This window comes from Sminthopsis crassicaudata, chromosome 2 (assembly GCF_048593235.1).
Source record: "Sminthopsis crassicaudata isolate SCR6 chromosome 2, ASM4859323v1, whole genome shotgun sequence".
NCBI classification, from domain to species: domain Eukaryota; kingdom Metazoa; phylum Chordata; class Mammalia; order Dasyuromorphia; family Dasyuridae; genus Sminthopsis; species Sminthopsis crassicaudata.
The window spans coordinates 403,590,266-403,610,125 of NC_133618.1; the positions used below are offsets into that span (position 1 = coordinate 403,590,266).

Consider the following 19,860-nt stretch of genomic DNA (forward strand, 5'->3'; position numbering starts at 1 on the left):
AGGAACTTAGAGCTCTGTCAATGGTATATGCTGTGGAAACTAAGCACTGACTCTTTCCTCTCTCTTCAATCGGCCCTTTAAGACTATTTCTGCCAGATTGGCTATGTTGTTCCTAAGAGGATCCCAGAACACTGGCAGGTTTTCAGAGACTTAAGGTTTGCTTGGATGATAATCCTGAGAATGGAGGAAGGAGGGAAGGTAGCTAGTTTAGAAATGAAGTGGCTTTCTGATGTATCCTGGACTAAGGAACGAGAGAAGAACAAATAAAGCCAGACTGCCTGAGAAGTTGTTAAGGGTCTCTGTCCCTTCCCTAGGCTAATTGGGAAGGGCCCCATAGCCTGTATCTGCTTACCACATGCTCTATAGGATGAGCATAGAGAGAGACTACACCAATGGGGGCTGTCCACTCATGATGTTTCTTATGGAATCGCTTATAGTATATGGGATGATGAAGAAGCCTGTAACGAAAAGGAAATAATCATCATTTCCTTGCTTGACAAATAGCACAGAGGGACAGGAACAAGCCAAAGGATGGTAACCACTTATAAAGGGACACTTTTGATCTTTGTCTCACACTATACAACTAAGGGACTTAGTTAAGCACGTTCCTACAGCCATCCCAGCTCAGTGAGTTGTAGGTGAGATCTTCATCTTATTTAGCATATAACAATCCCCTGCATCTCTTTATTCCTTTAATGTTTACAAAGTAATTTTCTCAACTATACCCATGGATTAGTAACCCCATTTTTATAGATGGAGTAACTGAGACTCAAATAGGTGAAGTCACTTTCCCAAGAGCAATAATAAGTGTTAGAGATGAAATTAAAATCTTAGTCCTTCTTGGTTCAAATGCCAGAACTCTTTCTAGTCACAGTGCTCTCAGACTTCTCTTCCCCTGCCTCTCCTTCCCTACCCAGCTCACCTGTGCGAATAGTAAAACATGACTTCTTCTATCAGTACGAAGATAGACAGCTCCAGAAGGAACCAGTGAAAAGTGGGCAGCTCAGGGCGGCAAGGATCTTCTCTCCACTTGAGGAAGGGGTAGTAGAGCCCCAGCATGGGGACAGAGATGCACTGGTTGAAGAGAACTGTAACAAGAGCCTGGCGGAGTTTCATGGGGTCTACCTGTACCAGGAAAGGAAGGTAGAGGTCATCTTTGGGTTGGGCCAGTACAGCCTGGCATAGGGCAGTGGAACATGGATAGGAACCTTGCCTTGTTTCCTTGCTAGAAGTCCTGTCCCACCCTGCTGACACAGCAAAATGCTCTACAGATACTAAGCACTCATTAAATATTTAGTGGTGTTAATAATAATAATTCATGTAGGCATATAATCTGAGGATTGCAAAATGCTTCCTTCATTACAAATCTGCAATATAAAGGATAAAAACATTTCTATCCCTTTTGTGGGACAGACATACAGAGAGGCAGAGTGACTTGCCCATATCAACCACAAGGTTCATCTGTAAGTGCTAGAGCTGGGACACAAAGCCTTGTTTCTGATTGCTAATTCTACTTTGCCATTTAAATCATGGATACCCAAAAAAGTCTCTTCCAATTCTATAGTTCTATAATGGCTCCACCCAGGGATGTGCTGGTAAATGGGTGGGGAAGAAGATAGGTATGAAACTTTTAAATTGTATCTACATTACTAATATTCTTACATTACCTTAAAATAGAAAGGGATTCTTATTTATTGACTTAGATAATTGCAAATTAACAGGTGTACTGTATTTATTTTGATAAACATTTCCCAATTACATATAAGGTAAGGAGTTTTGCTGGCCTCTTGTTGTCTCTGAGCCTCAAGTTTAATATCTTTGGGATGCTAGACTAAAGCTTCTTAAATTGTGAGTCACAACTCCATATGAGTCAGTTACACATGACATGTAACAATATTAATTGAAAAAACCTGGCAACAATTAAAAATTAATTGAAAATCAAATGTGTAATGAATCTGAGGTGTTTCTGGTAGCATTTGCCCATGTTGCATTGATTCAGAACACAAAACATGTGCACTTTGCACTGCCATGCATGAACATTGCTTCATCTCCAATTGGACATGGGGTTGTGTAAAAGTTTCTTAGGCAAAAAGTGGTCATGAGTGGAAAAATTTAAGAAGTCCTACTCTAGAGCCCTGATTTATAGTTGTAAATGCTCAAACTAAAAACTTTACAGTCTGCCCTCAAAAGCAGTTCAAAATGGGTTCAGGACATCCCTGGTTTCACCCATGGACATACAGAGTTGATAGGCTTCTCACAGCCTGCTATCTCAACCTGCTTTTCCCTATAAATTCCACCAAGGGTGAAGTTGGCCAGTGTACTTCTATTGGTAAGATGCTTTTCCTGACTAGAAGCCTATACAGTCTTCTAATACTTTTAGTCCCTGTGCAAACCTGATTTTCCCCAGGGCAGGGCTTTTTTGATCAGAGAGCAATCTGGATTTCAAACTATATCTCTGTCAAAGAGGAAGAGAAACAGGTACCTAGCATCCCCCCAGTGGAAAAGCAGATTTAGGGAGGAGTCCAGATACGTTAATTCCTCCTGCAAACAGTTATAACATTCTACCGAGAAAAGGTCCAAGATCCCAGAGTAATGCTTCTTGTTTATCTCTAGAACTATATCAAATAAAAGCTATTGTGATACAGGAGCTGCTGTAGTCTGACTGCTGGAGGTCTGACTCAGACCTGTAGTGTGGATCTTCTTCATGTGAGCGGATGATGATGATTCAAGGAGAGTGAGAGGCTGTTACATTGTCTGACCTCTCTCCTCTTCCCTCTGCCTCCACTTTATCTCATTCCCAGTCTGAAACACCTGTGTCAGCAAAGGCTGCCCTGCAACTCCTTCAGATGTTATGATCCCCAGCTGTGGAGGCTCTGGAGAACTGACCGGTCCCTTCACTTAGGCATGGTCCTTAACAAAAAGCTGTCTCTGGCAGCCCAGTAGGACCTTTAGTCTCTATACATAGGATCTGTGTTCTTGGCCAAATCCAAACAGGTTAAAAAGTCAGTCTGTTCATGTCTTGTCCAGATGAGGATGAATCACTTTGTAAACTAGTTTCTCATCACAGCTATTCTATCAGGCAAAAGGTACTAGACTTTTCGTTTTTTTAGAGCCTCATATCTGTTTTATTAGTCTGACACCACACACTCCCCATGCTCATGCTCTCTCCTAGGTACTCCAGAGTCCAGAGGCCACCAGCTTTTCAACTTCCAACTTGTCAATAATGCTTGTTCTGATATTTAGATTATCTGAGGTCAAGGGTCAGAAGGGCTAAAGCATCATGGAAAAACCTGTGATCTGGGAGTCAGTGTTTTCTGCCTATATGACTTTGAGCAAATCACTTCTTTCTCATCCTCAGTTTCCTCATCTAAAATGAGGAGGTGAGAGTTTTATTAAATGATCTTTAACATCCCTTCTAATTTTAAATCTTATGATCCTATTTTGAAACAACAGGTCTGGTCACTAAACAATTTACAATGGGGCTTTTTTTTTTTTTTTTTTTGCAGTCCCACCACCCTTCTACCCTGTCCTGCCCCCAACATAGCATGAAGAACCCAAATAGTCAAAGTGCTGCTAAAAAGACTTACAGGATCATTCTTGCCATTTTGAATTCGGTAGCGGGAGATAAAATGTGGCTTCCCAGTTGTGTCCACCACTAGAAGAAGGGCATTAAAACTCCAAAATAATATGCTAGGAACCAGAATTGTACCTACAGCAAGGGAGACAAAGGAAGTGCTAGTCAAAGTCATCCCTATCCATTTCTTCACCCTTAACTTTTGCCTTTGTAGGGTTGGGTTTCAAATAAATGGGCCATTTTTCCAATTAACCAAAGAGGGTAAGAGGCCCTTTAAATCTATCAGCAGGGTTTATAGTGATTAAAATGGTAGATTTTAATTCCTGTGGGAAATACACCATTAAAGAACTCTCCAGAGAGATTCTGAGTTGAGGAATTAAATGTCTCCTTTCTTGAACAATGTTTTCATCTGTAAACTAGACAACTTAAAAAATGTTTCCTTTTTCAGCCCCATTGAAAGACATAGTTGAAAAAAAAAAAAAAAGATTACTTGACAGGAAAATTTGGACAAGTCACTCCACATCTGAATTTCTGTTTTCCTTTTGGTTAAATGAGGACCCAACTAAATTTCATGAGATTTTTGAGAATCATGTGGGATAATAGATCATATGTGAAATAATCAATCATTGAGTCATGTATGAGGATTCAAAGTATAAAGCATGATGTAACTGTAATATTTGTTATAAAATGGCTTTTTAAAGCCATTTAAAGTCTGAAAATCCTACACCTGTTGGCCAAAATGCCTCCAAGTCACACCAATAACAAGCAACAAGAGCTGGATTTAAAATAATTTGCCTTTCTAAAGATCCTTTTACCTCCTCTAGAAAGCCTTCTGTTTCACCCAAAGACAAAGTGATTTCTCCTTTCTCTGACTCAATGAATGATTAAAACCAGTAGTTTTTTCACTTCAACAAGTGGTCCTTCATTCTAGTGATTCTTAGGACCTTGAACATAAGAACAAATAAACATTTGTTGTCATCTAGTATGGTTTTTGTTTTCCTCCTCTGAGCCATTCATTTTCCCATGTTCCTCATCTTTCCCTGTTTAATATGGTAGCTTCCTCCTGAGTATCAAAAAAAATTTTTTTAAGTTGATGAATCTTTGAGGCACAAAGTGAAAGGAAAAAACAAGGTAATATACCCATACCCAAGAGACTGCCCAGTAGAATGGAGTCATTGAGTAAAAACTATACCTAGAAAGAAGAGAATCCACTCGTTTCCAGCAAAAGTAGAAAGTAGCTTCTCCCATTGGGCTTGCCAGAAGTAGCCTGAGGCACCCCAAAATTTCTGCAGATGCCTTCAAAGAGAAAACCCCCCCAAGGAAGAGAGAGCATTTGGGGTATGAAAAAAGTCTTATTTTATTTTTCTACCCTTCCCTCTCCCACAATGTATGTACTTGAGCTCGCATGCATGCACACACACACACACACACACACACACACACACACACACACACACTCAGAGATTCTGATTAAGTTCAAGCTGGCTTACCAGGTGACAGAGTTCCAAAAAGCCACAGACAAAAGCAGACCAGAGCTCAGAATAAAGGCTGTCCTCTTCATAGAATCCCAGATATACCCCTCCTGCAGATGGCATAGAAAATCAGTCAAAGGAAAGATGAGGTTTCTCTTAGCTCATTTTTTTAGTCATTGCTGAAAGGATATGATAGTAGGGGTAGATAATTATTAGTCTAACATGCACTCCCCAGCCTCTTGCTCTTCCCCAGGAACCAGGGCACTAAGTTATAGTAGAATTTTGATTAGAGTCCAGAGCTCCAAATTTTCTTTCTTTCTTTTTTTTAAGTGATAGATTTTTATTTTCAAAATACATGCAAAGAGTTTTCAATATTCACCCTTGCAAAACCTTATCTTCCAAATTTCTCCTTCCCTTCCCCTTAAAAGATCTTTGAATCTTTTCTAAACATGAGAACTTTATTCCCATTTGGGTTTCTCTAAAAAAAAAATCTAGATATTGGGAGGAATCCCAAGCCCAGGTAGAGTTTTATGAAGAATATGAATTCCGGGGTAAGGGTTGGATAAGACCTTAATCACAGAAAAGAGGTCAGGTAAATTTACATAGTTCAGAATAGTCTAGCCATGAGCTGTTGGGGGGAATGAGCACATGAGAGTGGATTGCACCACCAGTCATTCAGGGCTTTGGTTGCATGAGGTATAAGAAAAATTCCTGATTATTGGAGTCATTTCCAGAGGAAAGGAAACTTTGTAAAATGCCCCCCTTTCTCTAGCTTAGGAGATCCAGAATGCTGTGGTATTCCTCACTCCACTCCTCCTGGTTTCCTGTCAATTGAACTTGTCTTTCTCAATATCAAGTAAAAGCAGAAGAAATAAATGTAGTCAATGTGTTTTGTTATCTATTTATATTTTCTCTGGGGCAATAAGTTTGAAAGGAAAAAGATGATTAGAGATTCAAAGTATTCACTGAAGATCAGTGTATTAGAGGAAGAAAGTCTCAGGATATTGAAGATTAGAAGTTGAAGTAATCTTGGAACAAAATCTGTCAGGGTAGAAACAGTTCCATTGAGTTCAGACTTAAACACAGGTGAAGGCCCAAAGATGTGAAATGAGTTGTCAGTGTTGTCCAGTTAGTTAGAGGGTGGCAGAGGAAGAAGCTCATACTCAGGATTCCAGGCTGATACTATTCTCAGTATACTACTTTACTGCCTTTTTACTCTAGTATGGTTTTATCTTTTGTACAAGAAAGATGGGGTGAGGAATTAGAAAGCCCCTCCAGGAGACAGTCCAATTCAGGAGGAGCCAATTAAAGGCTGACAATAATGCCACTAAAGCCCAGTGAGTCAGAGATTTTAAATATTCTTCTCTCATCCAATTGGTACAACTGTATATTAAATTTGTGTTCCTTTATATGCTTTGATTCTTTGAGGTCTAAGGGGACCATTGTAGTTTTTAAAGTCCAAAGCTATGCTTGTCATCATCATTAAGCTTAAGAGGTGTATGACTGATTACTAACTATCCTGTAGAGTCATTGGTTGCCTAACAAAGAGTTCTATAGAGCTCTGGTATTGTGGCCCAGGTATTAATCACAGATCTCGATTATCATTTCAGTCTTAAGCTGCCCTTTCAATCAGCTCTGTGCTATTTCCTAAGCCACAATCACTCTGTTATTGATGGATATAGGTTTTATTGTATGCCTGTCTGTGTCTGCTTACCTGCCTGACCATCTCTATTTCAACAGATTCCAAAGTCAATGAGTTGACAAGGATATGTGATAACCAAAAAGACCAATATGATCTTAGGCTGCATCAACAAAAGTCTAGTGTCTCGAGCAAATGTGTGATAATCCCATTGTGCTCTGCTCTGCTCATACCACATTTGGAGAGATGCTCGCAAATTACAATATATATGGAGGAGGTCATAAGGATAGTTAGGGGATTATAGGAGACTGGATGAAGGAACTGAGAATTTATCTGGAGAGAAGACTTAAGGGACACATGATCACTGCCTACAAAACGTGAAAAAGGCTGTGACAGACAGGAGACTATATTTGTTGTCCTTGTCCCCAGAGGGCACAACTGGAAGAAATGGGAGAAAACTGAAGATAGATTAGTTTTGGTTATAAGGAAATACTACCTAACAAGTCATACCAAGTGAAGTGGGCTGCCTAATATGCCCTCCAAATGCTACCTATTTGTCATTCACGCCTTGGCTCCTGACATGACAGACCTGGTTTCAATTTTGGGGATCTTACAAAACCTCATTCACACCAGGAATTAAAACAAAATCTTGCTTCTGGCCACCTCAGCCAGCCAGACTGGGATGGGGATGAGAACTAATTTCCATCATCAGTCTGCTGGTCTCTTAAGCAGTAGGCACTTGGCTCTCTTGTGAGGACAGAGAATCCCGCTAAGAGTTTATTTACAGAATACAGATACAGAGAAGCCTGTCCCTAGAAGGCTTCATGCACTGGCAGACATTGGCCCGAAGTCCTACTTCAGGTGTGGGTTGGCTTAGATGAATTTTGAAGTTCTTTGTGAGCCCAAGATTGTCTCCTCAGCTTCGGGAGGACTTGCTGTTTCTTGTTTTCATTAACAAGGTGGTACAGGGTTGGAGCCTATTTTTAAATGAGCCAGTTAAAAGGCAGCCTCAAGCCTGCTAAACTGGTTGGTTTGGGCTTTGATAATTATGCATTTTTCAGGGATTACTAAACAGAGAAAGGTCTTTCTTTTCAAAGTGTTTCTTCTTGGCTACTGACCTCACCTTGAATCCCCAGCTTTCAATCAAAACAGAACCTGGGGGAGGTTAATGAAATAGCTATAAGCTGATCTTTCTCACTTGCTTTGGGGACTTTGTGCTGAGGAGGGTGTTTTATTGGAGGTGGCATCTTTTGGCGCTGAGATAAAATCTTGCTGGTGGCTGCCTTAGCCAAGAGGACACTAGGTAGGGGGTGAGAACTAACTTTTTTTTTTCTAGTCTGTGTGGCCCAGAAGGCCTCTGAAAATAGGAGAGGAATACAGGAATACAGTATGGAGTTCAACACTTGGGTTCCTGAAAACTAGTAACACAGCCCAGTATCAGTCAGTCAGTAAGTGTTTATTCAGCACCTACTATGTTCCAGGCACTGTGCTAAGTATTGGGGATTAAAGGAAAGATAACAGATAATCCCTGTCCTAGAGAACCTCGAAGTTGAATGTTGTATTGGGAACCCTTAATTGCTATAAAAAGGTATAAAGGATGGTAACATACTTGTCCTGCTTTCAAAGAACAAATTTGTTTTTTTCAAACTCATGTTTTTGTGTGTTCTGGTAGATAATATTTAACTTCATCTTTATGCTGAGGGTCTTGTGTGAATAAAGTGGCAAAGAGGGAAGAACCTCAAATAGAGTAGGCTATGTCAGCATGTGTTATCCATATCCTAAAACTAAACACCCTGTTTTGAAGGAGAAATTTCTGTTGTCTGAATTTTTGCTAGGTCTCCAGTCAGATTGGAAGTACAGGGTAATGTGAGAGAAAAAAAGTAATAGTTTGGAGAGCTAAGTTCCAGGCCCAACTCTGCCACTTCCTAGCTGAGCAACTAGGGCTCTGAGTCTGTTTCTTTCAGATTAAAATGATGATTTTAAAACTATCTATCTATCCAAAAAGGTTATTATCAAAGTTATTATTATTTATTAACATGTAATCTGTAACATTCTATGAAAATATGAGCATACTAACTCTGATGGAATCTCGTTCTTACCTGCCTTGGCCTCTCACTTGGTAACGGGTCCCCAACTTTTCCCTTCATCTAGAAGAAGAAAACACAAATGAATGTCTCTTCAAATTATTCTTTCAGGTAATACATTGATAGTCACAGAACACAGACATTTAGAGCTGTAAGAGATCTTCAAATAAAAAATGTCAGAACAAGGAGGAACTTTAAAATATAACATATTCTTAGAATTAGAAGAGACCAGAGAAGCAAAGGGCCTTACTTGCCCAAGGTCACATGATTCTTCTAGTCTATGGCAGAACTGAGATTTCACCTCAAGTTCACTGACCCAGTCTTCTTTTGAAATAGATCCTATGTTGATTTAGACTTTTTGCCTCCAAGGGAACTGACTACTTAAGAAGGCCTCTGGTCCTGTGATCATAGTGGACTAACTGATTAAGCAGTCAAAAGAACTAGCTACATCTAAAGCAAAGTTAATGATTTTAGTAGGAAAGAAATGGCATTGGATAAATAGGACTATGATGAGCCTAGGCTGGTTTATGAACTGATAAGAGATAAGAGGAATGAAAATATAGACTAGTCAAAGTAACATAGAAAAAGAATGTGTCATCTAAACTACTCATTAGGAAGGTTGAATTCAAGAGATTAATTCATAAAAAGGCAGTGTTTTGCAAGGTTTCCAGGTTTGGCAAGGACAATGACTTGACACATTCCCCAGGATGAAATCCAACCTAGACAACTCAACTAATCCTCATTATTTATTGAATGTCTACTATGAACTGGGTGTTATAGGGAGGTATAAAAGGCATCTAATACTTGGCACCTCTTCTCAAGGAATTTCACTTCTAATTGGGAAGTGACACAATAATAGAAGGCAGTATGTTATAAATCATATTTATTAAGTATCTGCTATGTGTCAGATTTTAGGAATATAAAGAGAGGCAGAAGACAGACCCTACCCTCAAAAAACAAATCTAATGGAAAATACAACATGCACACAAATATACATAAAGTAAAGAAATGATAATAAATGCTAAATTTTTGATAGAGAAAGCAAGTGCCAGAGAAGAGAGAGGTCACTGGATGGGAGGGACATAGGGACAGCTTCATAGGAGCTTGTTCTCGAAGGATGTAAGGGTTAGAAAATTGTTCCTTTTTCTAAGTTGCATTTCCAAAAGTCATTTAGATTGAAAATGACATTATTTTAGATTCCCAAATAACAGTCATTATCATAGAGTTCTATTCTTTCCTGAGGTTCAAAAGTCAGTTGCTAAGGCTAACAAAAAGGATTATGAAGAAGAGTTACCTACAATATTCAAATCAACAAATTTTTATTAAGCACCTATAATGTATCATGCAAAAGTCTCTCTGCCCCAAGGAGCTTACAATCTAATGAGACATAATGCTTTTGTAATTATAGCCAAGCAGAGAAGTTGATGGAAGATAAAGTTTAGCAAGAAAGTTCTTCCACAAAGAAAGGCTTTGGGGAAAGTTTATGGCTTTACCTTCCAATATTCTAATAGAGAGTATAAGCACTCAAATTTATATTCTGAGGTGGTTTTGAATAGCTAATCTCCATAATTATGAAATTTCTAGCGATAAGTTTATCCTATGAAAGGCCTGATGTTTGTAGAATCAAAACCAAGAAGAATAACTGATAACAGATGAAGAATTTTCTATTTCTCTTGTGCAGAAATTATATAAATGTGTTTATACATATTGGATTTAACAAGTATTTTAACATGTTTAATATATATTGAATTGCTTGCCATCTAGGGGAAGGGGTCAGGAGGAGGAGAAAAATCTGAAACACAAGGCTATGCAAGTGTTAATTTTGTCAAATTATTTGTGCATATGTTTTGAAAATAAAAAGCTTTATTTAAAAAAAAAAGGAATTCTCTATTTATTCAGATATTCTATATTGTTGTTTGCAATTGGAACAACATTTCCAGTGAGGGACAGCATTATAGTAAGAGGGAAGTTACAGAGTTTTTCTTACTTACAGGACTCAAATGCAAGTTCTAGTGACAAGGGAAAGACTTCAAAGTTGCCTTTAGAGCCATTAAGCTCTAGAGCTGAACAAGATGTCAAAAGTCATTTGTACAAATTTTGATTTTAGAGACAAGGAAACTGAGGCCCAGAGAAGTTGTAAATTCCCCAAGATCATACAGGTGGCAAGTGGCAAGGCCAGTATTTGAACCCTTGTCTTTTAAGTCCAAATCTAGAAATCTTTCCACTGTATTCCTATATTTCTATTACATCTTCCTAAATGATTATAAGGTCCTTTAGAGCAGAGATTATGTCATTCTCCCTTTCCTTGTCTCTTTGTGTGTGTGTGTGTGTGTGTGTGTGTGTGTGTGTGTGTGTGTGTGTACGTGTGTATGTATTTTTCAGCTTTGCTACTTCCTACCTTCCTGCTTGGGATCTGATTTTTCTTCAGTCTGTAAAACTGGCATGATGCTATTTATTTTATGCACTTTATACAGTTACTGTGAAAATCAGAGGGACTTCAAAGACCCTTGAAAATATCTAATTCTCTTAGAAAAGTATATTTCTCTAAGTAGGTGGATTTTTTCTATTTTGTTTTTCCATTTTTTTTAATGTGAAAACAAATATCAAATAAAAGTCATTTCCATATATGTAAGTATGTTGTTACTGAGTTATTTTTGGTCATGTCAGACTCTTCATGACCTTATTTAAGCTTTTCTTGGCAAAGATACGGGAAGTAATTTGCTATTTACTTCTTAAGCTTATTTTACAGATAAGGAAACTGAGGTCTTGATTTGGATTGGAAGATTCCCCAGGCTACCCTTGTAGCTTATCATTGTATTTATATTTACAATGCTACCTCTTGGATGAGGGCATTGCCTGGTTGGGGTGATCAGCTGTTTTGTCCCAAGTTCCAAGTCATAGTTACTTCTGGAAAAGAGGATTAGTCAGAGGCTTTATGTGATAGGCAGTTTTAACCCAAAACTCTTTAGTCCACAGAAGAACAGCATTTGTTACAGCACTGCCTCTTTCCTCCCTCCCCATCCCTATCTTCAACTAGCTGAAGGCTTATGTTGTTGCTTGGTCATTTTTCAATTATGTTTGGCATTTTGTGACTCCATTTGGGACTTTCTTGGCAATGATACTTGTAAGGGCCCTTTAAATGGGCAGGCACAGCGCAACAGGAGATTTGAGTGGTCCAGAAGTATTCTCTGTGGATATAGGACTTCTCTGTGGGTGGGATCCTGGCCATATTGAGATAGTTTCGTAATGGGTGACATCTCTCTTGCTGGTTGGCTGTGTGTGTGACCTCACAGGCCCTTTATAAGCCCACTGCAGATAGCAGTCGCTCTCTTTAACCTGGCTCCCTAACCTGAGGTAACTGAGCCAAGCTTATGGATAGCCCAGAGAGGTAAGGAGTTTGCTAGTGAACATGTGGGTCTTCTGACCAGGTGTTCACTAGGGAACCAACAAGTCAGGGCATCAAGTCAGGGAATTATGTGAGTAGGTATAATAAAGGCTTTTAAGATTACACGTGGCTGTTCTTGAGTGCGCTACCGGTTATTAAACTATAGATTCAAGAGATCGTGGCCAGAGACCTTTGAAGCCTCAGAGGAGGCGAGCCGGGTAGAGTTGACACTGCAAAGGTCAATGGTCAAAGGTACTCTGTTGGGCCTAGGACAGACTAGTAATTGTAACTGCCAGGAGGGCATGTTACAGATACTAGAGTAGTTTTTCATTTCTATGTCCAGCTCATTTACAGATGAGGAAACTAAAACAAACAAGATTAAGTGACTTGCCCAGGGTCACACAGCTAGTATTTTAGCTAAAGCAGCACTGAACTCAAGTATTCCTAATTCCAGGCCCAGCCTTATCCACTGCCCTTAAGAATTAGCTTTCTCTAAATGCAAAGTTGTAAAACAGACTTGACTGACATTAGCTTTTGAGCATAATAAATATGATAACTCCTAGCAGACTTCCCCTTTGTACTTGATGGACATCTGAAGACCATACAAATCACTATATCCATCATATCTGTACTAATGACCAGGCTTGTTTACATATGTAAATGAAAGGAGTGTAGTCCAAAGAAGTTAAATCACAGTATCCTAGTTTAATACTTTTGTTACATTAGGACAAAGTAAACTTCTTTTTGTTAAGTATTTAATGACTAAGTCCCAACATTGAAAAGGACTTCTATTTAGAGCTGTTACAGTTGCCTTTGACAGAGGATATAATGAAACAGTCATGCCTTGATTATAATAGGTATCTAACTTAAATGAATTTTCTGACAAACAATGCAGTTGTAGAAATTAGGTTCTAAAATCAACCGAGAAAGTGAAAATTAGATAGTCAAAATTACCTTGTCTTCTGAATTCCTTCATTTGCACCTAAAGAACAAGTGAAGCAAACTGGTTGAAAGTAAAAGTAGATGGATATAGTATCTCTTCTGAGTAGCCCAGGGGTATTTCTGGCTCTCTACCACAGAGGAGGTGGGTATGGCAGCTCCACTACAGGAAATGATGTCAGGGGCTGTGAAGCACCCAGGGCCAAAGGCCAACAAGGGGATATGGAGGAATGATTACATAAGCAGGACCCTTTCTATGTATTGTTTAAGTAGAGGCCTGGTGATTATTCAGAAGACTCATTTTCCAATGCTCAGTGGTTATATGCATGCAACTTTTTGTATGCATGTATTCAACAATTATGCCTCTGTATATTTCTCATTTAATAGACTGTGGATAGTTGAATTTATTTAATTAAATGTCTACATAATGTGACAATTATGCTCAATTCTTATGACAGATATCCTGCTGCTGTGCTTGTCATATTCAATTTGTTCAACTTGGCCAGTAAGGAATCTCATTTAAGCATTCCCCCACTCCTTTGATTGGTTCCCATCTATGTGTGTAACCTGGTCTTTAATCCCACCCTATCTAAAGCTGACTATGCCTCCAGAAATAAGTAGAAGAAAGTCTAGGAGGCTACCACCTCACATGGAAAAAGTGTATTCATCGTACAACAGCACATGAACAGTATCAGAATTCTCACATCAACATTTCATTTTTAAGATCTAAATAAATGAGTTGGGGATTCAAAGACAAACTCACTGCTTTTCTTTTTAAAACTTTTGAAAAATAAGTTTTATTGACAGCTTTTATTTTTCATATATTATAACAATATTGTTATACTATATAGTTTGTGTGTATTTGTATTTATTTAATACATATTATATTATCATCATAATAATTTCTAGATAATAAATTTCAGCTGCCTAAATTGAGCTCTCTCTTGTAAGAAAGAATAAATGGATCAAGAAATAACAAAACAGATTATAAAGAATCAAAAATTAGAACAGAATGTGAAACATAAGAAAAATAACAGGTCTAGAGAACAGATTAAGAAAAGAAAATATAAGAATAATTAGACTGCCTGAAAGTTATGATAAAAAAAAGGACCTTAAGTGCTCTAAATCACTATTGATCAGAGAAATGCAAATTAAGACAACTCTGAAATACCATTACATCTTACAGAATGGCTAAGACGACAGGAAAAGATAATGAAGAATGTTGGAGGGGATGTGGGAAAACTGGGACACTGATTCATTGTTGGTGGAGTTGTGAACTGAACCAACCATTCTTGAGAGTAATTTGGAACTATGTTCAAAAGGTTATCAAACTGTGCATACCCTTTGATCCAGCAGTGTTATTACTGGGCTTATATCCCAAAGAAATGTTAAAGGAGGGAAAGGGACCTGTATGTGCCAAAATGTTTGTGGCAGCCCTCTTTGTAGTGCCTGGAAACTGGAAACTGAGTAAATGCCCATCAATTGGAAAATGTCTGAATAACTTATGGTATATGAATGCTATGGAATATTATTGTTCTATAAAGAACAATCAGCAGGATGATTTCAGAGAGGCCTGGAGAGACTTACATGAACTAGTGCTAAGTGAAATGAGCAGAACAGGAGATCATTGCACATGGCAATAGCAAGATTATACAAGGATCAATTCTAATGTATGTGGTTCTTCTCAACAGTGAGACAATTCAGGCCAGTTCCAATGTTCTAGTGATGAAGAGAGCCATCTACACCCAGAGAGAGGACTATGGGAACTGAGTGTGGATTACAATATAGTATTTTTACTCTTTCTGTTGTTTTTTCCTTGCATTTTGTTTTCTTTCTCATTTTTTCCTTTTTGTTTTGATTTTTCATGTGCAGCAAGATAATTGTATAAATATGTATGCCTTTATTGGATTTACATATATATTTACCATGTTTAACATATATTGGATTACTTGCCATCTAGAGAAGGGAGTGGGGAGAAGGGGAGAAATTGGAACACAAGGTTTTGCAAGGGTCAATGGTGAAAAATTATCCTTGCATATGTTTTGAAAATAAAAACCTTTAGTTAAAAAGTAAATAATAATTTCAAAAAATTTTAAAAGATAAAAAGGACCTTTACATAATAATCTAAGAAAATTGTTCTGGAGTAATAGAACATGAGAGGAAAGTAGAAATAGAAAAAATTCATTGATCACCATCTCAAAGAGATCCTTTGTGGAAAACCCATAAGAACATTATTGCCAAATTTCAAAACTCAGATCAAAGAGAAAATTTTGCAACAAATAAATAAAAAATTCAAATACACTGAAGCTACAATTAGAAAAGAATTAGTTTTATGAAAGAAAACCCAACAAAATAGATAAACCTTTAGTTAATTTGATTACAAAAAGGAAAGAGGAAAATAAAATTGTTAGTCTCAAAAATGAAAAGAGAGCATATCCATCAATGAAGAGGAAATTAGAGCAATTATTAGGAGTTACTTTTCTTAACTTTATGCCAATAAATTTGACAATCTAAGTGAAATGGAGGAATACCCACAAAAATATAGGTTGCTCAGAATAATAGAAGAGGAAATAAATTACTTAAATAGTCCCATTTTAGAAAAAATAGAACAGGCTATTAATTAACTCCCTAAAAAAAAAAAGCTCCATGATCAGATGGATTTACATGTGAATTCTACCAAACATTTAAAGAACAATTAACTCCAATGCTATATAAACTAATTGGAAAAATAGGGAATGAAGGACTCCCACCAAATTCCTTTTATGACACAGACATGATACTGATACCTAAATCAGGTAGGACCAATCTCCTTATTGAATATTGATGCAAAAAATGTAAATAAAATATTAGCAAAGAGATTACAGAAAATCATCCCTAGGAAAATATACCATGACCCACTAGGATTTATACCAGGAATGCAGGGCTGGTTCAATATTAGCATAATTGACTATATCAATAATCAAATTAACAAAAACCACATGATTATCTCAATAGATGCAAAAAAAAAAAAACATTTGATAAAATCCAACACTCATTCCTAATAGAAACTATTATTGGCTTTTCAATGATTAATTTCTTTATGACAATGTAAGTAAAAAGATCACAAAAAGGAATTCTGCTTATTTTACTCTAGATAAATTAATATAAATCTATGTCTTTCTGAATTCCTTATATTTATCATTTCTTTCCTTTTTTATCTGTATCTGTGATTTTATTGGTATGGAGATGTCCCAGCAAGGAAACTCTCCTAGAAACTGGGGAATTTGGGTTTTTGTTTTTTTTTTTTTACAGAAAGTTTCTCTGATAAAGGCCTCATTTCTCAAATATATAGGGAACAGAAATGTATAAAAATATGAGCATTGCCCAGTTGACAAATGGGCAAAGGATACTTACAGGAAGTTTTCAGAAGAAATCAAAGATAATAGTTATGTAGAAAAAAAAGTCTAAATCACCACTGATTGGAGAAATGCAAATTAAAACAATTTTTATGTCACCTTATACCTATCAGACTGACTAACATAACAGAAAAGTAACATAACACAATGATGGAGAGGATGTAGAAACATTGTAACACTAATACACTGAAGGTAGAGTTGTAAATTCATCCCATCATCCTGGAATAAGATTTGGAACTATGCCCAAAGGCCTACAATGCCATATATACTCTTTGATTATAGAAAAAAAAGGACCTATGTGGACAAAATTATTTGTAACACCTCTTTTTGTGGGGGCAAAGAATTGGAAAATTGAGGAGATACCCATCAATTGGGCAATGGTTAAACAAGTTTCAGTATATGACTGTAATGGAATACTATTGTGTTGTAAGAAAAGACAAGCAAAATGGTTTCATCTGAGAAGTCTTGTATGAACTGATGCAAAGTGAAGTGAGAAAAACCAAGAGAACATTATACACAGTAAGAGTAATATTGTAATGATGTGAATGACTTGGCTACTCTAATCAAGACAAGAATCTAAGACAATTCTAAAAGACTCATTATGAAAAATGTTTCCTACTTCTAGAGAGAGAAAGATTCTGAAGCATACTTTTTTCACTTTCCTTTTTTTTTCCCTTGTTTTTTTTTTGTTTTTTGGTGCTAATTTTCTTTTGCAACATGACTATTAGGGAAATGTTTCACATGACTTCACATGTCTTATCAATAACATATTGTTTGTCTTTTCAAAGGGTGGGAGATAGGAGGAAAGAAAGGAAAGAATTTTTTAAAAAATTTAAATGTAATTGAGAATATTTAACATTTTAAAAAAGGAACTCCCTTCTTTTAAGACAGATTGGCAACAGTTCTTCAGTTTTAATTGTAAAGAGTTGCTTAAAAGTCCTAAGAAGTTAAATAATTTGCTTAGGGCCAAACTGTCAGCTGGCCAGCACAATAATATTTCATTACATTTATATGTTCATCCTTTTCTCAATTCATGGGCACCTACTTTGTTTTTAAGTGTTTTATTAGGAAATAATACTATGAAAATTGTGATTTTAATATCATTTTTTAAAATCAAAGTTTTTATTCATTCTTTATACTTATGACTTGTTCATTTCTTCCTCTGAAATTTGGTTAAACTTTCTATTTCTCATTCTGTTAATTTGAGTATTTTATATTTGTATAAATATTCACTTATTTGTTATAAGAACCCTCACATGGAATGGGGAGGTGGAACTTTTGTAAATGTTTATAATGCAAAAATAACACATATCAAAACTCTTTTTTTTTTTTTTTTTTTTTTTTTTTTTTTTTTGGCTGAGGCAGTTGGGGTTAAGTGACTTGTCCAGGGTCACATAGCTAGGAAGTGTTAAGTGTCTGAGACCACATTTGAACTCAGGTCTTCCTGATTTCAGGGCTAATGCTCTATCCACTGGGCCACCTAGCTGCCCCAGAAACTTTTTTTTAAAAAAAGGAATATTATGATGGAGTAAAAAAGAGTCCATAAGTTGTAAGATAGCCTGATTATCATCATTCATCACTGCTCATCACTCTAGATAATTGGAGAGGGTCCAGGACCACATGAGAATAAAAATAGGAACATTACTGCAAGAATCCTTGGGTGTGATACCAAAAATGGTCTCAGGTAACAAAACAAAAACAAGTCAGACTCATCTCTTAACTTATGCTACCAAAAAAAGTTGAATCAAAACCATTTCAGATCTCTATTTTCAAGATATATACCCTAATTGGAATATATCATAATCCTGAGTCATGGAATGTGAATATCCAGAGGACTTTTATAGAGCCAAACAAGTTGGGAATGCCTGAACTCTCAGATGGCTTCAACTTACTCCCAGATGAACTACTACTTACTTACTAGCTATCTGCTTTGTCAGTCCAAATAAATGGGACTGGGTACCAACAAAAAAGTGCAAATTCAATTTAATAGACACTTACTAAATGTGCTTATCATGTGTAAAGGAATTTTGTTCAGCACTATAGCTAAAAATAAATAAATAAATAAATTTAAAGTTCTTACTCTCAAGTAGCTTATATTCTGTTGGTAATATGAACATGTGACAATAGAAATTAGCCTGGAATGAATTCTCTAAGGATAAAAGCCAATCAATAGAGTTCAAAAAAGATATATTCCTATATCTGGATAGGTAGAAAACCACAGTAGAACAGAAAAGGCTAGAGTGACTGACTGAAGATTCTCTACAACTTATCTCTACCCTGATAATCAATTGAAGAACCTAGAAATACTTGTCTAAAAATGGCCTGGACTTGTACCCATGTCTCTAGGATTTTAGGTAATTTCGATGTATTACCATGCCAAGAGCTAAGGAAAATAACCAGATGTTTTAAGAGGCACTGAATTATTGACTCAGAAGTGATACTAGAAGCATCAAATTGGTATTTATGGTTCCTTTGTTATGAGAAAGTAATAGTGAAGAGCCTACTTTACCATTGGACCACTGGGTCCCAGAGGTATTTTGTAGTGCTTTCATTCATTCCTGAATATATGATATGAATGTATTGGATAATTGGCATAACCTCTATATTAGTATATATTTTCCAATCCAGAGCCAATTGAATTGGCTAGGGAGAATGGTGCTTCCATTGTCCTCTAAAACCATAAATAGCGGTTACTGAGAAGCAAATGTTTTTTAGTCAATGATAAGTTTTTTGATATGAAATGAAAAAAGGAAGGTAATCATTCCAAGAGGAAAACTTGGAATATTTTACAGAAGGGTAATATATGCTTAACATGTGACCTTGGAGGTGGTACATATTTATCCTACTTCATATAGTTAACAGCCTACTCAAATGGTAAGTTTAGGAATAGGAGTTCAAAAATTAAAAGAATTGAGGCAGAATCTTATTGGAATCTTGCTGAATAGGGATAATCATGCAAGTATTTATTTGTTCCACTATTTCCACTATTGAATGGTAGTACAATAAAGTTAATTGAGGACACATGATAATCCCTGGAGATAATAATGTTTCCTTAATCAACATCCAATAATGGCTTAGTTATCATAATACTGAGTTACATAGATGATATCTAGAACTGACAATGCTGCATTTATTATGTCATGTTTTTAGAATATTTTTATAATGTTCAACATATGTAAGGTTTGATGTGTGTGACAAGTGAAGGGTGGGGTGTATTAGGTAGATAAACTAGAAAAACTTAATACTTATCTCATGTATTCTGCTATTTTTACTGCTGAAGTACTTGTGATATCAAAATTCTTACTTTTTATGATGAGAGAATATCATCTGAGCATTATCCAAACTCCATTTCCAAACACATACAATCACTTG

At 36.6% G+C, this 19,860-nt stretch overlaps 1 protein-coding gene across 1 annotated transcript in view; it reads right to left on the bottom strand.

Moving 5' to 3' along the window:
- FAXDC2 (fatty acid hydroxylase domain containing 2) overlaps positions 1-19,860 on the bottom strand; it is a 32,799-nt gene that overhangs the window by 3,210 nt on the left and 9,729 nt on the right. Inside the window, exons 2-7 of the mRNA XM_074291882.1 lie at positions 8,785-8,832; positions 5,065-5,156; positions 4,767-4,870; positions 3,588-3,709; positions 923-1,125; positions 353-458 (exon numbers count right to left, since the gene is read on the bottom strand). Of these exons, the coding sequence (XP_074147983.1) occupies positions 353-458; positions 923-1,125; positions 3,588-3,709; positions 4,767-4,870; positions 5,065-5,156; positions 8,785-8,832 (675 nt within the window). The remainder of the gene's footprint in view (positions 1-352; positions 459-922; positions 1,126-3,587; positions 3,710-4,766; positions 4,871-5,064; positions 5,157-8,784; positions 8,833-19,860) is intronic.